General features: G+C 48.9%; 1 protein-coding gene across 3 annotated transcripts in view; it reads left to right on the top strand.

Moving 5' to 3' along the window:
- The window catches only part of CDCA2 (cell division cycle associated 2), a 38,133-nt gene extending 29,407 nt beyond the window's left edge, over positions 1-8,726 (top strand). For all 3 annotated transcript variants that reach the window (XM_056571143.1, XM_056571142.1, XM_056571144.1), the window contains exons 14-15: positions 6,953-7,130; positions 7,223-8,726. In XM_056571143.1, coding sequence (XP_056427118.1) covers positions 6,953-7,130; positions 7,223-8,394 — 1,350 coding nt within the window. In that variant the 3' untranslated portion in view covers positions 8,395-8,726. The remainder of the gene's footprint in view (positions 1-6,952; positions 7,131-7,222) is intronic.
- The last annotated feature ends 9,677 nt before the right edge of the window (positions 8,727-18,403 follow it).

Genomic DNA, 18,403 nt, shown 5'->3' with positions numbered 1-18,403 from the left:
CCCGATGGACCCTCACCACAGACAAAGCCACTGCAAACGTCATGTGTCTAATGATGGAGACTTTTCCACGTACAAATAGTGCAGTCTAAATTTGCCTGTAAGGCCAGGGGAAACTTGTGGCTCAGTAGAGGAACGGATTGGAGTTACCTGTAGAATACGGTCACTAGAGATGAGCGAACTTGCAGTAAATTCGATTCGTCACGAACTTCTCGGCTCGGCAGTTGATGACTTTTCCTGCATAAATGAGTTCAGCTTTCAGGTGCTCCGGTGGGCTGGAAAAGGGGGATACAGTCCTAGGAGACTCTTTCCTAGGACTGTATCCACCTTTTCCAGCCCACGGTAGCACCTGAAAGCTAAACTAATTTATGCAGGAAAAGTCATCAACTGCCGAGCCGAGAAGTTCGTGACGAATCGAATTTACTGTAAGTTCGCTCATCTCTAATGGTCACCACTGTTGAATTAAAATGTAACAATCGCTTTCACAATCCTTAGACATACTGGGGGGTGGAGGGGGCGGTGGGTGTTTCATTGGTTTTACCCTGGTTTTGTGGTGTACATTTGTCTCATAGTTTGTCTCCGATGCTGTTTTGAGACTTTTCATTGCGACGTTTGCTGTAGAAGGTTTTTCTAAAAGAACATACCAAGTCATGATTCTAGTTGAAATCATTCGGTGGTAAGGAATTCATGAAGTGCGACTTTTCAGTTTGTCGCATCTTTTGTGGCAATTGCGCAAAATTAGGCGCAAATCTACACCAGCGCTGACTTGGGCTTCCCAAACTGACTGCAAACAGCGTTATTAAAAAGTCGCACATCTTGTCGCACGGAATAAAGTCGCACAAAAAGTCGCAGCAGAAGCATCATACAAAGTGGTGTACTGAAGTAAGAAATGTGATCAGCACCAGATTCATCACTTGTCCTGCACCGTGTAGTACATTTGGTGCAGGGACACAGTTTCCACCACATGAATTAATGGGGTAAAAAGACGTTCACCTACACCACTCTTGATGAATTCCCCCTAGTATGACTCTTCTGATGTAATGAGTGGGGGTCCAGGTGCTAAGAAACCCACTCTGCCTGTTTGACTGCATTGGGCAACTGGTTGCAGTTGAAGCGGTGTACGAATTTAGTCTCCTATCCATATGCCACTAGTACCGCTGTTCTCATAAAGCTGAGTAGATGGGCACTGCTCATTCATTCATTCTAGTAATTGTGGGGGTCTCTGCCTCCAGACCCCTACCAATCCAAACCTCTGATATGTCACAAGTTGTTTTTGTTTTGTTTTTGAATGGATTTATCTACGTTAGTGGTCTCAAACTGTGGCTCTCCAGATGTTGCAAAACTTCAACTCCCAGCATGCCCGGACATGCTGGGAGTTGAAGTTTTGCATAATCTGGAGGTACACAGTTTGAGACCACTGATCTACATCGAGGTTTACAAAAAAAACAAAAAACAGGTGGATGCAATGATAGGTGCAAACTAAACAATCTTACATTTGTTAGTCACCATAGACTTTAAAGGGGCATTCCAGGATTTTTTATTTTTTTTATTTTTTATTTCTCTATCGGCTCCATTGGGGGACACAGACCGTGGGTGTATGCTGCTGTCTCTAGGAGATGTGACACTATGGTAAAATAAAAAGTCGGCTCCTCCCAGCAGGATATACCCGCCTTCAGGCTCTGAGCTAGTCAGTTTAAGCTTAGTGTCTGAAGGAGGTGGATAAGGGTTGGATTTATCCAGACCAGGTCTTCTGATTTTTTTTGTTTTCCTAGTATAGGAAAATTTTTTGTTTTCAGGTGGGGACTCAGGGACTCCGGTTCCCTGTTTCCCCATTGCGAGTAAGGGGGCACAGACATTGCGTATTTGCGCTGTTAACCCCCCCCCTTGCCAACGGTCAGCACTTGGGTTGGTACCTCATGGGTCCGGGTCCCCCTATTTACCTGCTCGCCTCGCTCACGCATAGCAGCCAGGCGTGATGCAGGTAACTAAAGCTGACTGAAGACTTCACTGAAGACTTCATTAGGTGAGTTCTTCGGACTGAGGTAAGTACTTCTCCCTTTTTCTCCTTAGGTGCGGATTTGCAACAGCTGGAGACCCCCTGTTTTGGCCCTCCCTTTCAGGTCATGGACATGGCTCCTACAGGGGCTAGACTTTAATTCGGGGAGAGCAGTGGCATCTTAGGGGGCATATTTCAGGTGAATTCGACACCTGTGTGTGTGTGTGGCATGTTTCTGCATACTTTCACTGTGTGTGTGTATTGGGGACTACTCTGCAGCGCCTTATATGCGGCTGACAGCCGCGGCGCTTGTTCGGGCCGGGTGCTCTGAGCGCCGGCTTACTTTCACTTTCGCCGGCAGTCTCTGCCGGCGTATCGGCTGCCCGCTCTATTCCCCCGAGCGCATCTGCGACTGACATGTGCGGTCGGGACAAGGAGCGGGCGTAATTACAGCTTCTTCCATGGCCTGTTTTAGCTCCGCCCACAGGGCTGTCTGAGCTCTTTCTGAGGCGCGAAGCAGCCTCCAATCAGCGCCGTGGGCGCGATTTTCAGGCATAGGGGGGCCAATTAGTGAGTGCCTCTGCTTTAGGCACGCTATTGGCTGGCCTGTTTGGCTGCGGACTTTCTGTGCACAGCTTCCATGCAGTCAGCCCGTTGTTCTGCCTTTGCTGTGGGTCACCTAGCGGCTCTCCGCCGCTCTATGTGGCTTAAAGCTTGGAATGCGAATGCCGCTTCCAAAAGGTCTCTCACTGAGCTTCCCTTTACGGGTGGCCACCTTTTCGGCAAACGCATTGATGAGATTATCTCTAAGGCAATGGGAGGTAAAAGTTCCTTGTTACCTCAAAATAAGACTCGACTTGCTTCCCAAAGGAAGTCCTTTTCCTTTCAGCCCTTTCGGACCTCTGGCTCCAGTAGAGGGTCCGGGCAGGCGCCCTCGCGGGACAAGAAGGCTCCCTCGTTCTGGGCACGCCCGTCTTGGAAGTCTGACTCCAACAGGTCCGGCCGTTTTGCGCCCAAATCGGGCAACTGCAAACCCACTTCTGCATGAAGTGAGGCCTCCACCCGCGGTTTCTTCTCGGGTGGTAGGTAGTCTCTTGCTTTTTCGAGACATCTGGACTTCACACATTCAGGACTCCTGGGTCAGGGACGTGTTGTCCAGCGGTTACCGAATCGAATTCGCCTCCCTTCCGAGGGATCGCTTTTTTCGCTCCAGGGCTTATCCTCCTCTGGCGAAGCAATTTCGAGCGGCTCTCCAATCTCTGCTTCTCCAGGGGGTTATCGTTCCCGTTCCTCCAGGGGAGCGGTTTCGGGGTTTCTATTCAAATCTTTTTGTGGTCCCCAAGAAGGACGGTTCTGTGCGACCAATCTTAGACCTCAAGCGTCTCAACCATCACCTTCTCATTCGCCACTTCCAAATGGAATCTCTCCACTCTGTGGTGGCGTCCCTAGAACAGGGGAAGTTCCTTTCATCGATGGACATCAAGGACGCCTACCTCCATGTGCCGATATTTGCAGGCCATCATTGGTACCTCCGCTTTGCGGTTCCGGAGGGGCACTTTCAATTCGTAGCCCTCCCCTTCGGTCTAGCCACGGCTCCGTGGGTCTTTACAAAGATCCTTGCGCCAGTGATGGGCCTGTTACGGTCGAGGGGAATCTCAGTGATTCCCTATTTGGACGACCTTCTCATCAAGGCTCCAACCAGTGCCCAGACTCTAGAGAATCTGGACGTCACTCTCCACACTCTGACTCGCTTCGGGTGGATGGTCAACAAGGACAAGTCAGTCCTCTGTCCTACCCAGTCTCTAACCTTCCTGGGACTTCGATTCGACACGGCCTCTGCCCGAATCTGGCGCTCCGGTCGGGGGTCCGCTCCCTTCGGACCCAGGTACCAGTCTCCATCCGCACTTGTATCGAGGTACTAGGACGGATGGTGGCTACTATGGAGGCCGTACCCTTTGCCCAGTTTCATTACCGCCCCCTTCAACTGGCGATTCTCTCCCGATGGAACAGGTCCCCCCTGTCCCTCGATCGTCAGATTGTTCTCCCGCCAGTCTTTGCTCTGGTGGCTCCGCTCCCCCCTTCTTCTCCAAGGGCGGTCGTTTCTTCCTCTTCACAGGCAGGTTGTTACAATGGATGCCAGCCTGTCGGGCTGGGGCAGCGTGTTCAGGGATTGGACGGTTCAGGGACTCTGGTCCCCCCCCCCCCCCCCAGGAGGCCCTTCTTCCGATAAACATATTGGAATTACGGGCGATTCTTCTTTGTCTTCTTCATTGGGAATCCTGTCTTCAGTCCCGTCCTGTCCGCATTCAGTCGGACAACGCCACGGCCGTGGCATACATAAATCGGCAGGGAGGCACTCGCAGCTCGGCAGCTATGGCCGAGGTGACCAAGATTCTCACCTGGGCGGAGAGCCAGGTTCCGGCCATTTCGGCGATTCACATTCCGGGGGTGCTCAACTGGGAAGCGGACTTCCTCAGTCGGTCCTCACCCGACCCCGGCGAGTGGTCGCTTCATCCGGAGGTCTTCGTGCAGCTCTGCGACCTCTGGGGCATTCCGGACGTGGACCTCTTCACCACCTCAATTCACAGTCGCTGCATTTGATGGCGTGGCGGTTGAGACCACGGTTTTGAGGGCCCGCGGTTTCTCTTCCCAAGTCATTCACACCATGCTCAGGGCTCGTAAGCCCTCCTCTGCAAGAATTTACCACCGCACTTGGCGGTCTTATTTTCGTTGGTGTAAAGCTCAGGACTTCTTGGTTCCCCGTCTTCTCTCCTTTTTGCAGTCGGGGTTGGAACTGGGGTTGTCTCTCAGTTCGCTTAAAGGTCAGGTTTCGGCCCTTGCTGTTCTTTTCCAGCGGCCCTTGGCTTCTAATTCTCATGTCCGGACCTTCCTTCAAGGAGTGGCGCACGCTGTTCCTCCTTATCGGTCACCCTCTCCCCCTTGGGACTTGAATTTGGTTCTGGGTGCCCTCCAGGGTGCACCCTTTGAGCCCCTTAGAGAGGTGTCTCTCCGCCTTCTTTCTTGGAAAGTGGTGTTTCTTGTTGCTATCACCTCCATCCGGAGGGTGTCCGAATTGGCAGCTCTTTCCTGCCGTTCTCCGTTCCTGGTTATCCACCAGGACAAGGTTGTTTTCTGGCCTGATCCTTCCTTTTTGCCTAAGGCGGTCTCGGCCTTTCATCTCAATGAGGATATTGTCCTCCCGTCCTTTTGCCCTGCTCCTTCTCATCCTAAGGAGCGCTTACTACACAAGCTGGATGTAGTTCGGGCTGTTCGGTCTTATCTCTCCATCACTTCTTTGTTTCGTAAGTGTGATTCCTTTTTCGTCCTTACGGAAGGTCGTCGCAAGGGACAACCTGCTTCCAAGGCCACCATTTCTCGGTGGATTCTGTCCGCCATTTCGGAAGCCTATCGCTGTAAGGGAAAGATTCCTCCTTTCAGGGTTGTGGCTCATTCTACCTGTTCTGTTGGGGCATCCTGGGCTTTTCAGAATAGAGCCTCTGCCTCGCAGATTTGCAAGGCGGCTACCTAGTCGTCTTTGCAAACTTTCTCGAGGTTTTACTGGGTTCATACTTTCGCATCGGCTGATGCTAGTCTGGGTCGTAAAGTGTTGCAGGCGGCAGTGGATCGGCCATCTGCCTGACTACTTATCTGCCCACCCAAGGGACGGCTTTGGTACGTCCCACGGTCTGTGTCCCCCAATGGAGCCGATGGAGAAAAGGAGATTTTTGTACACTTAACGTAAAATCTCTTTCTCGAAGGATCCATTGGGGGACACAGCTCCTGCCCTTTTTGGGGTTCCTTTGGTTTTCTGTCCGAGGGTGTGTTCAGTTATGTTTTTTTTCTTCTGGTTCTCGGACAGTTTGGGGTTTTTCTTTAACCTGATGGTCTCCTCCTATTGCTCTGGAACTTAAACTGACTAGCTCAGAGCCCGAAGGCGGGTATATCCTGCTGGGAGGAGCCAACTTTTTTTATTACCATAGTGTCACACCTCCTAGAGACAGCAGCATACACCCCACGGTCTATGTCCCCCAATGGATCCTTCGAGAAAGAGATTTTACGGTAAGTGTACAAAAATCTCCTTATCAACTGGCTCCAGAAAGTTAAACCAATTTGTAAATTACTTCTATTAAAAAATCTTAATCCTTGCAATAATTATCAGCTGCTTAAGTTGAGTTGTTCTTTTCTGTCTGGCAACAATGCTCTCTGCTGACATCTCTGCTTGTCTCTGGAACTGCAGAGTAGAAGAGATTTGCTATGGGGATTTGCTTCTAAACTGTCGGTTCCCGGGACACGTGTCATCAGAGAGCACTGAACAACTGAAATTCAGCAGCTCAAGTACTGAAAGATTTTTTAATAGAAGTAATTTACAAATTTGTTTAACTTTCTGGAGCCAGTTGATATATAAAAAAAGTTTTTTTCCTGGATAACCCCTTTAAGTTAGTATTGTAAACATGCATTTAATTTCCGTTTAATTTTTTATTGTTTTGGTGTTTTTTTGTATTTTTTGGGTGGGGGGTAAAAATAGTACAAGCATCTTTTCTTTGGTCTTTAAAAAAATTGAAAGTGAAACTAAAGCAAACTGATGTGTGCTGATATAAATAAAGACCTATTGAAATCAATGCTGCATGTTGCACTGTTATCTGAGCCTTATCTATAATTATTGGAGCCCTATAAACTGCTTAGTGGGGGATGGGTATAGAATATGCGATAAGTTCTGAGATGGCAGGAGCAGTCAATAATATGTGTGTGTGTGTGTATACATTTTTTTTGTATGTTATGCAGTGTTTTCTCAACCAGGGTGCCTCCAGCTATTGCGCAACTGCAAAGGCTGTCCGGGGATGCTGTGGGTGATACTCATGCAACAGCTGGAGGCACCCTGATTGTGAAAAACACTGACATAATGTATGGATGTCATTAATTTATATAATTTATTATTATTTTTTTTTTTTTAAACCACAGATAAAGGCTTCCCGTGTGAAAGGCAAGAAAAAAGGAGGTAAATACAAAAAGTCTATGCAAAAGCCTCTGTATAGCGAAAGAGAAGGCATTTTAAAGAAGCCTCTGCTGAGTCCGATCCCTGAATTACCAGAATGCATTCCCACACCTCCTGCTTCCACATCACAGGACGTTGCATATGGTATGGTCTTCCATTCATCCCTCATGGTAGAATAGATTGCACTCTTGTATATACAGGGAATTTTACTTTAACATTTCTTTACCTCATACTAGGTAAAGGTTTAAATAAACAATTGGTGAAGAAGGGCCGCGCAAAGGCCAGAGCTGGTAGAGTTCAGGAGAACAATATCCGTTTCACATATGAAGACTCACTGGAAAGAGATGTTGAGGAAAAGGAAACCAAAACTTCACCACCCTGTGTTGTAGAAGAGGTTAAAGTGGATCCAGCACTGGAGGACATGAAAGCCTTAAACTCTGGATCACCAGAAAAGAGTGACAACCTTCCTGCTTCTGAGGTAATAGATTTAGCAAACCCTATAAGAGGTGATGGTCCTCAGACTCCAACTCAAATTGAGGTAACAGACCAATTGCCGAAACAGACGACAACAAGTGGTCCTGCTTCCTGTTTGGAAGAGAAGAAAAGTAAGGCCAAAAACACCAAGAGGCGTTCTTCCACACGCAAGTATACATCACATGCTTCCGAATTACCACATCAAGTAACTCCAGACTATGTAAAACAGGATGAAGATGCAGAGCTTATTCTCCACAAGCCAAAGGAAAGCATGGATGACCCAGTGCAAAGAACAATTGCCCCATCTCCTATGTCTACTGTACTTTCAGAACAAACCACTACCACCAGCTCCTCTTTAAGCTATATCTCTACCGATCACAAAAAATCTAGAAGATCCTCAAGAATCCATCAAACGTCCCATGTGTCTTCTGAAAACTTTGAGCAAAATGCTCCAGGAGAAAACGGTTCTGCTGCGATGCCTCATGTGGTCGATCATCCAGACTCTACAATGGGTGATTTTTGTCTTCCCATTGATGAAGCCCTGCAGTTCCCACAACAAGAGAAGAAAGTCAGACGTAGTATGAGACTGCGCAGAGATTCTGGAGTCATCGGAACGGCTTGGGTGCAGGAGAACAAAGAAAGTGAAATGGCCGGAAGGAGGAAATCTTTAAGTTCAGTCACAAGGCTTGAGGAGAGATCTGAATTGTCATTGGGTAATACAGTTCACAGCCCAAACAAGGAAAACATAGGCAGCTGCGAGGTGCCTACCATAACCCGGAGAACAAGGAGAAGAACCCTATGTACCACCACCATTCAAGAAAGCCAATGTACCACAGATCCAAAGAGGAGGAGGTCCAGCTGTTACCACAAAGCTCCTAACACTATTTCAGTATCAGCGGAGGATGTTCACAGCACCCTTGTACCAGATGGCTAGGACAAACCTGCACCTCATGGACCTGATCTGACAGTACTTTTGGTATAGACAGGACAACTGGAAAAGGAAGCAGAAATGTCATGTTGGATCCCACCAGGAGCATGGTACTTGCCATATGGTGGATTCTCCTTGTTGCCTCCCTGAGAAGTGATTCAGTCTGGAATTGTACACTCGCACTGCACATGTTCCCATACTGGTATGCTGTAAATTTACTTTCCCACTTTGCCATAGGCATAAAACATTGCATTAGTTGAAGTTGTGGCCTTAGAACCTTATTTTTCTTTTATATGTTTGTTTTTTGTTTCTCTATTAAATGTTTTCTTTCTATTTGCCTTAGTAGTACTCTCTATTATTACCTGAGCACAGATATCCGCGCAGGATTGAAAGAAAACAGGGCTCTGTCCCCCCCCCCCAGAAACAACCGTCCTATTATACATAGGCTGTGACTGGTTTTGCAGTTCAGCCCCAATCAAGGCAATAGAACTGAGCTGCAGTGCCAGACACAGCCATGGATGCAGGGGGCGCGGTTTCTGGAGAAAAAAAAACATGCTTATTTGTAAATCTAGGTTAACCCGTTCTGTGACACTGGTTTCTCGTTTTCTCACCAAAGCTGCACGCTTTTTATTTTTATTGTTTGATGCTCTTATCCAATGGAAGGAAATTTTTTTTTAAAGAATAAAACTTAGGAAAAGGAAATATTTGTTGGACATTATTCACATCAGTAGAAATTTTCTATTGACATGACTGTAAATTGCTTTTGTATATTCATCCCATTCTGATATCCAAACTTGAGCTTTTTAGAGAGAAGTGGTGCCACATATACACTGCTTATCTCTTTCTGCTCACGCAGCCTGTCTTATATTTCTTATGCTTTCTATTGCCTTAACTGTATCAGCAAAAAGCTGTGTTTGCATGCTTTAAATTTTTGTTTTTTTTCATCAGCGGGAGGCACCCTGGTTGGGAAACACTGCCCTAAGGGTAAGATGAAGGCATCATAACTAGGCCACACTGCATAGATTAGTAGAAGAGATGAGCAACCTTTTGAAAAGTTTGGTTTGCCTGGCTTGCCGAACTTTTGGGAAATGTTCGGTCCTGGTAGAACTAGTTCTCCGCGAACCCGTAATGGAATAAGCCTGAAAACAAAATTATTATTTCTCTATCGGCTCCATTGGGGGACACAGACCGCGAGTGTATGCTGCTGTCTCTAGGAGGTGTGAGACTATGGTAATAAAAAAAGTCAGCTCCTCCCAGCAGGATATACCCGCCTTCAGGCTCTGAGCTAGTCAGTTTAAGCTTAGTGTCTGAAGGAGGTGGACATGGTCTGGACTTCTCCAGACCAGGTCTTCTGTTTTTTTGTTTTCCTAGTTAGGGACGTGTTAGTTTTTTATTCCTTTTTCTTTTCTGTTTTCAGGTGGGGACTCAGGGACTCAGGTTCCCTGTTTCCCCATTGCGAGTAAGGGGGCACAGACATTGCGTATATGCGCTGTTAACCCCCCTCCCCCCCACCCTCGCCAACGGTCAGCGCTTGGGTTGGTACCTCATGGGTCCGGGTCCCCCTATTTCCCTGCTCGCCTCGCTCGCGCATAGCAGCCAGGCGTGATGCAGGTAACTAAAGCTGACTGAAGACTAAACTGAAGACTCCATTAGGTAAGTTCTTCTGACTGAGGTAAGTACTTTCCCCCCTTTTCTCCATAGGTACGGACTCGCAACTTCTGGAGACCCCCTGTTTTGGCCCACCTACACTTTATGGGGCTGGCCTATACAAGGGCTTCACTTTATTCTGGGGGAGCAGTGGCACCTGAGGGGGCATCTTATATGGGGCACTTCACTTATGCTTGTGTGTGTGTGTGCTTGGTGCACTTCACGTGTGTGTGTGTGTGTGTGTGCTTGGTGCTACTACGTCAGTGCCTTATATGCGGCTGTCAGCCGCGGCGCTGTGTCAGGCCGGACGCTCTCACCGCTGGCTTTCGTTTTGCCGGCAGTGCCTTAAATGCGGCTGATAGCCCGCTCTATTCCCCCGAGCGCATAAGCGGCAGACAGGTGCGCTCGGGACAAGGAGCGGGCGCCATGACAGTTCTTTCGGCCAGTCTGTAGCTCTGCCCACAGGGCTGGGAGCTCTCAGAGGCACGAAGCAGCTTCCTATCAGCGCCGTGGGTGCGATTTTCAGTGAGAAGAGACAACAGGCACGCCCCTCTCTTCCTATTGGCATGCCCTGTTCATTCACTCTAGCTGCACGGAGCGAGTCCTCCTCCCTGCAGCTGACAGGGGACACAGACTAGGGTGAGAAAGTTCCTTTACCCAGAGCTGTTCCTCCCTATAAACAGAACCCTGGATCTTCAGTGTCTTACTTTGTCCATAAGCACTGTAATATCAAGATGTCTGGCTCTTCTAAGCCCACTTGCCCTGCCTGCTCCCCCAGCCCCCTGATGCCCTTCGGTCCCGGTGGGTTCAGCCGCTCCACCAGCCTGGGTTTCTTCCCTGACCCAGTATATGGCTGACTTGACCCAAATCTCCCGTTCGGTGGCTGAGGCCTCCCGGGAAGTGGTGTCCGCCTTGAAGGGGTCTTCCCTGCGTAGGACCTCTGAGAGGGCCCACTCCTCGTCTCCACATACTTCACGCTCTCACAAGCGTACTAGGGGTGCCTCGCCTGACTCTTCTATTGAGTCTTCAGATAGACCTAAGCGTTCCCCTCGTGGGTCCTAACCCCCCCCCCCCCGTCATCTGGGCACAAATGTCGCTCCCCCAGAGGACGTTCTCGAGTCGCCGCTCTGCCACGCCAGAGCCGCGTACACGGTCAGGCTCGCCCTTCTCCAAGACTGCCTCTACTCATTCAAATTCCCCTGGTGATCTGGTGGACTAGGCTTCAGAGCCAGCATCTGACTCAGAAGACCGCTCGGACTCAATTGCAACGGTGTACTCATTGGTGACAGCCATAAGAGACCCCATTCACTTGGAGGACCCAGGATCTTCGGATGTCAATCCAGAAGTATCTGACTTTGATGACATTCTGGAATCTGCATGGAAACATCCAGACAAGAGGTTCCCGGAAATCAAGACGATTCAAGGACGTTATCCATTGACAAGAACTTTGTCACTAAGGTGGTTTCCCCTCCCTCAGTGGATCCACCAATCTCCCGGATCTCTAAGACGACTACACTGCCTCTGCCTTCAAGGATCCCACAGACAAGAAAGTAGAATCCTTAGCGAGGCTTGCTTCTGACGCAGCTGGCTCTTCTCTTCTTCCCATCTTCGCCTTGACATGGGTGTCCAAGGCCCTGTCGGAGTGGTGCCAAGAGCTCCACCAGGATATCTTAGCGGGATCCCCCCCCCCCCCCCCAGAGGATCGATCTGCTCTGGCTCTCCATGCTCTACACTGGGGACTTTCTGTGCGCAGCTTCCATGCAGGCAGCCCGTTGTTCTGCCTTTGCTGTGGGTCACCTAGCGGCTCTCTGCCGCTCTATGTGGCTTAAAGCTTGGAAGGCGGATGCCGCTTTTAAAGGTCTCTCACTGAGCTTCCCTTTACGGGAGGCCGTCTTTTTGGCAAACTCCTTGATGAGATTATCTCTGAGGCATCGGGAGGTAAAAGTTCCTTGTTACCTCAAAACAAGGCTTGCCCTACTTCCCAAAGGAAGTCCTTTTTCTTTCGGACCTCTGGCTCCAGCAAAGGGTCCGGGCAGGCGCCCTCGCGGGACAAGAAGGCTCCCTCGTTCCGAGCATGCCCGTCTTGGAAGTCTGACTCCAACCGGTCCGGCTGTTTTGCGCCCAAATCAGGCAACCGCAAACCCACTTCTGCATGAAGTGAGGCCCCCACCCGTGGTTTCTTCTCGGGTGGGAGGTCATCTGTTGCTTTTTCGAGAAATCTGGACTTCACACATTCAGGACTCCTGGGTCAGGGACGTGGTGTCCAGCGGTTACCGAATCGAATTCGCCTCCCTTCCGAGGGATCGCTTTTTTTCCGCTCCCGGGCGAGGTTTCCTCCTCTGGCGAAGCAATTTCGAGCGGCCCTCCAGTCTCTGCTTCTCCAGGGGGTTATCGTTTCCGTTCCTCCAGGGGAATGGTTTCGGGGTTTCTATTCAAACCTTTTGTGGTCCCCAAGAAGGACGGTTCTGTGCGACCAATCTTAGATCTCAAGTGTTTCAACCGTCACCTTCTCATCCGCCACTTCCGAATGGAATCTCTCCGTTCGGTGGTGGCGTCCCTGGAACAAGGGGAGTTCCTTTCATCGGTCGACATCATGGATGCCTACCTCCATGTGCCGATATTCCCAGGCCATCTTCGGTACCTCCGCCTTGCGGTTCCGGAGGGGCACTTTCAATTCGTAGCCCTCCCCTTCGGTCTAGCAACGGCTCCTCTGGTCTTTACAAAGATCCTTGCGCCAGTGATGGGCCTGTTACGGTCAAGGGGAATATCAGTGATTCCCTATTTGGGCAACCTTCTCATCAAGGCTCCAACCAGAGCCCAGACTCTGGAGAATCTGGACGTCACTCTCCACACTCTGACTCTCTTCATGGATGGTCAACCAGGACAAGTCAGTCCTCCGTCCTACCCAGTCTCTAACCTTCCTGGGACTTCGATTGGACATGGCCTCTGCCCGAATTTATCTTCCGCCGGACAAACGTCTGGCGCTCCGGTTGGGGGTCCGCTCCCTTCGGACCCAGGTATCAGTCTCCATCCGCACTTGTATGGAGGTTCCAGGTCGGATGGTGGCAACTATGGAGGCCGTACCCTTTGCCCAGTTTCATTACCGCCCCCTTCAATTGGCGATTCTCTCCCGATGGAACAGGTCCCCTCTGTCCCTCGATCGTCAGATTGTTCTCCCTCGCAGGGTCAGTCAGTCTCTGCTCTGGTGGCTCCGCTGCCCCCTTCTTCTCCAATGGCGGTCGTTTCTTCCCCTTCACTGGCAGGTTGTTACAACGGATGACAGCCTGTCGGGCTGGGGCGGCGTGTTCAGGGATTGGACGGTTCAGGGACTCTGGTCCCCCCCAGGAGGCCCTTCTTCCGATAAACCAATTGGAATTACGGGCGATTCTTCTTTGTCTTCTTCATTGGGAGTCCCGTCTTCAGTCCCGTCCTGTCCGCGTACATTTGGACAACGCCACGGCCGTGGCGTACATAAATTGGCAGGGCGGCACTCGCAGCTCGGCAGCCATGGCCGAGGTGACCAAGATTCTCACCTGGGCGGAGAGCAAGGTTCCGGCCATTTCGGCGATTCACATTCCGGGGGTGCTCAACTGGGAAGTGGACTAACTCAGTCGGTCCTCACCCAACCCCGGCGAGTGGTCTCTTCATCCGGAGGTCTTCGCACAGCTCTGCAACCTCTGGGGCATTCCGATTGTGGACCTCTTCGCATCCCGGCACAATCGGAAGATCCTCCCTTTTGTGTCCAAGTCCCGGGACCCTCAGGCCCTGGCTGTGGATGCCCTAGTGATTCCTTGGACGGGCTTTACCCTACCCTATCTGTTCCCTCCTCTTCCGCTCCTTCCCAGGGTGCTGAGGAAGCTCAAGGCAGAGGACGTTCCCGCCATTCTGGTAGCTCCAGATTGGCCCCGAAGGTCGTGGTACGCCGACGTTGTCAGGCTCCTGGACGACGCTCCACTGCGCCTTCCGCTCCACCCGGACCTGTTCTCTCAGGGTCCTCTTTGCCACCACAATTTACAGTCGCTGCATTTGACGGCGTGGCGGATGAGACCGCGGTTTTGAGGGCCCACGGGTTCTCTTCCCAAGTCATTCACAGCATGCTCAGGGCTCGTAAGCCCTCCTCCGCAAGAATTTACCACCGTACTTGGCGGTCTTATTTTCGTTGGTGTGAAGCTCAGGACTTCTCCCCGGTAACCTTCTCGGTTCCCCGTCTTCTCTCCTCTTTGCAGTCGGGGTTGGAACTGGGGTTGTCTCTCAGTTCACTTAAAGGTCAGGTTTTGGCCCTTGCTGTTCTTTTCCAGCGGCCCCTGGCTTCTAATTCTCATGTCCGGACCTTCCTTCAAGGAGTGGCGCACGCTGTTCCTCCTTATCGGTCACCCTCTCCCCCTTGGGACTTAAATTTGGTTCTGAGTGCCCTCCACGGTGCACCCTTTAAGTCCCTTAGTGAGGTGTCTCTCCGCTTTCTTTCTTGGAAAGTGGTGTTTCTTGTTGCTATCACCTCCATCCGGAGGGTGTCGGAATTGGCAGCTCTTTCCTGCCGTTCTCCTTTTCTGGTGATCCACCAGGACAGGGTTGTTTTCCGGCCGGATCCTTCCTTTTTGCCTAAGGTGGTCTCGGCCTTTCATCTCAATGTGTACATTGTCCTCCCGTCCCTTTGTCCTGCTCCTTCTCATCCTAAGGAGCGCTTACTACACAAGCTGGATGTAGTTCGGGCTGTTCGGTCTTATCTCTCCATCACTTCTTCGTTTCGTCAGTGTGATTCCTTTTTCGTCCTTATGGAAGGTCGTCGCAAGGGACAACCTGCTTCCAAGGCCACCAATTCTCTGTGGATTCGGTCCGCCATTTCGGAAGCCTATCGCTGTAAGGGGAAGATTCCTCCTTTCAGGGCTGTGGCTCATTCTACCCGTTCTGTTGGGGCATCCTAGGCTCTCCAGAATTGAGCCTCGGCCTCGCAGATTTGCAAGGCGGCTACCTTGTCGTCTTTGCACACGTTCTCGAGGTTCTACCGAGTTCATACCTTCGCATCGGCTGATGCTAGTCTGGGCTGTAATGTGTTGCAGGCGGCAGTGGATCGGCCATCTGCCTGACTACTTATCTGCCCACCCAAGGGACGGCTTTGGTACGTCCCATGGTCTGTGTCCCCCAATGGAGCCGATAGAGAAAAGGAGATTTTTGTACACTTACCGTAAAATCTCTTTCTTGAAGGATCCATTGGGGGACACAGCTCCCCCCTTTTTGGGGTTTCCCTTGGTTCTCTGTCCGAGGGTGTGTTCAGTTATGTTTTTTCTTCTGGTTTTCGGACAGTTTTGGGTTTTTCTTTGACCTGATGGTCTCCTCCTATTGCTCTGGAACTTAAACTGACTAGCTCAGAGCCTGAAGGCGGGTATAACCTGCTGGGAGGAGCTGACTTTTTTTATTACCATGGTGTCACACCTCCTAGAGACAACAGCATACACCCACGGTCTGTGTCCCCCAATGGATACTTCGAGAAAGAGAGAGATTTTACGGAAAGTGTACAAAAATCTCCTTTTTTTTCTTTTCACAGCCTTACAGTTTTAAAGCCCTGTATAACACTGCTAGGAATGTATTCAACTAGTTTTAACATGGTTTAAGGCTAAGTTATGGTGACATGTGGTAACCCATGGTAACTTGCAACATTAAAATAAAGCTTTATAAAGTTTTATACAGCAGACAGTAGTGGACTGGTGGGTGTAGTAGTAGCCAGGGTACAGCAGGAGGTGGCGGACTAATGGGGCTTGTAGTACCCAGTGTACAGCAAGTGGTGGACTAGGGGGAGTTTTAGTAGCCAGCAAACAGCAGGTATAGTGGTAGTACTGTCTAATCAGTGGCATCTGACACTGATCCATGTCTGATTTCATTTTAACAAACTTGTTGTTCTCTACATTGCTGGCAGACAGTCTTGTTCTCTTAAAGGTGAATATGCCGCCTGCTGCGCTGAACACTCCCTCTGATGCTACACTGGAGAGTGGACAAGACAGAACACCCATGGCAAATTGGGCAGGTCCTGGCCAAAGGTCTAATCTGGTGTGGTAAACATTAACCTTTTGTGACATTTCCTATCTGGTTGGAATACCGGATGTAAAAACTTTATCATGTACTTTAATGTGAACATGCTGCTGCTATCTCTTGAAAGGGTAGTTATGGCAAAGGCAGGAAGCAAAGAAGTCTGCCACATTTTCTTATTACATTTTTAATGTCAATTTAGAAAAATTTAACATAAAATCAGTTCTGCACTCTTGATGAAGTGGTGAGGCTTGGCTGCAAGCTTAAATTATTTTTTACAAAATTAAATGCCAAAATGTAAAAAGTTTTTAAAAAGTTTGCCAGTTGATTTTTGCACAAAAGAAAAGGACTTGCTCATGAAGTCAGTCAGGAGGTGAGTCTGTCCTGGAAGCTTGAAAAAACTTTGAAAACTTTTTTGGACAATCAAGTTTACTATCCTCTGAAACCACACATCCCCTGGAAGACAGAACTTTTGCATGCTGCTATGACCACCACCAGGCACCTGACGGCTTCTGCTGCAGCTGTATGTACTGGTGCCTCCAACATTCTTACTGGCAGAAGACATGGCAGGGGGTGCTCTGTTCTTTATCTCATCCAACAATTCCTTTACCAGACATATATATTTTGAGATTATTTTTATCTTTTTGGGGTGATTTACTGCATTGTGTTACATACAGGTAATACAGGAATACTGTGTGCAATTAAACACAGAAAATACACATAACTGTGCTTCAGATGGCTAATGCCTGTTCTATTTTAATGCTTTTACCCAGGTAAATGAACTTGGTGTGATCAAACCCATAAAATACATGTACAGCAACGGAAGAGAAGTCCACCACAGGCTCAATGCATACTTTGTACATTGTTCATGTCTGCATGATCCCTAAATAAAAATGTTTGCATCGAGCCTGCGCTGGACTTCTCTTCCGTTGCCATTGATTTTTACTGAGGGATTGGAGTTATCCCTGTCCGAGTGGCAGAGGAGGCAAGGGGGTGAGCTGATTAACACTTATATGTGAGAAAATACATGTACATGTGCTTTATGTGGCTATGCTGCGTTCATGATTCTTTTAATACGTATTGCCAAAATACAGGTCTGCTCACTGCTTTGCTCAGTTTGCTAGATATTTGTATGTGATAGTTTTAATGGGCTGGATCATTTATGGCTGGGATTTGTAGTGCACCAACAGACTTCTGCAGATAGGAAAAGGACAGGAGTTTCCTGTCTGAGGTAAGCCCACTAAACAATGCTTTTAATGTGATAGTTTTTATAAGCTGGATCACTGCTTGCTGGGATTTGTAGTGCACTAATAGACTTCTGCAGGTACTAATGACAGGACAGGAGGTCCCTGTCTGAGATCAGCCCACAGAATAATGCTGTGCTCAGCTTGATGTTGAATTTTATAGATTAGAACTTCCGAAGGCCTCCTATTTTCTTCAGAACTTGTTCCTACTCGTAGGGTCTATTTACACGGTGGAATTCCACATCAAATTAAAGCCAATAGACTTCTATGGGATTTGGCACTCCCATGCACACAAAGTGTGAATGGGAGTGCAGAATCACACAAAAGTCTATGGGCTTTAATTTGAGGCAAAATTCCACAAGCAGAAATTCTGCAGTGTGAATAGACCCTTACCTTCTTCCTCCAAAATCGTGGCTGCATACAATACAGCAGATCTTTGTATAACCTGGAGTCATGTGATAGTTGCAAGGTATGCTGGGCTACCCTCATGTCATCTTACTGCTCCAGTACTTCATACTTTCCCGTGGGTGCCAAAAGGCCATGTGTTCTTGATCTCTTGTGTAATTATTGTGCACACTGCCAGGTTCACGTGAGCTGAACCTGGCAATTTTAAAAAGTCCTACGTGCCGCGGCCACCCCGAAATTTGGGTTGAATCCAGGTTCGTGGTGCTCAGCTCGCTTATCCCTAGTTGGTAGTATGTATAGGCTTATTTCGAATTACAGAAATAGCAAAGGCAGGATGTTGGGGGCTTTGTTTTTAATATCAACAAATATACTTGCTACCAAAAACACTTGGCTGAAATGGTGTATATCACCCAATAGTATTAACCGAAAAGCCCCCTTACAGACAAAGAGGGACGGTACACACACACACACAATTTAAAGCCAAAATACATCTTTATTGAATCAACACCGTAAAATGCATACAAAGAATAAAACTAAATGGACACCAGAGCACAGACAGGACACAGTATACATACATACTTACAGGGCCTCACGATGCAAGAACGTGCAATAAATATAGTTAAGTGGAGCAAATATAGTAAACTGCAAATTAGAGCAGAATAGAGGACACCACTTACAAACATGCACAATAGCATAGC

The sequence above is a fragment of the Hyla sarda genome, chromosome 4 (assembly GCF_029499605.1).
Source record: "Hyla sarda isolate aHylSar1 chromosome 4, aHylSar1.hap1, whole genome shotgun sequence".
Classification (NCBI taxonomy): Eukaryota; Metazoa; Chordata; class Amphibia; order Anura; family Hylidae; genus Hyla; species Hyla sarda.
The sequence above is the reverse complement of the archived record's forward strand: the minus strand, read 5'-3'. Positions and strand labels throughout refer to the sequence as shown.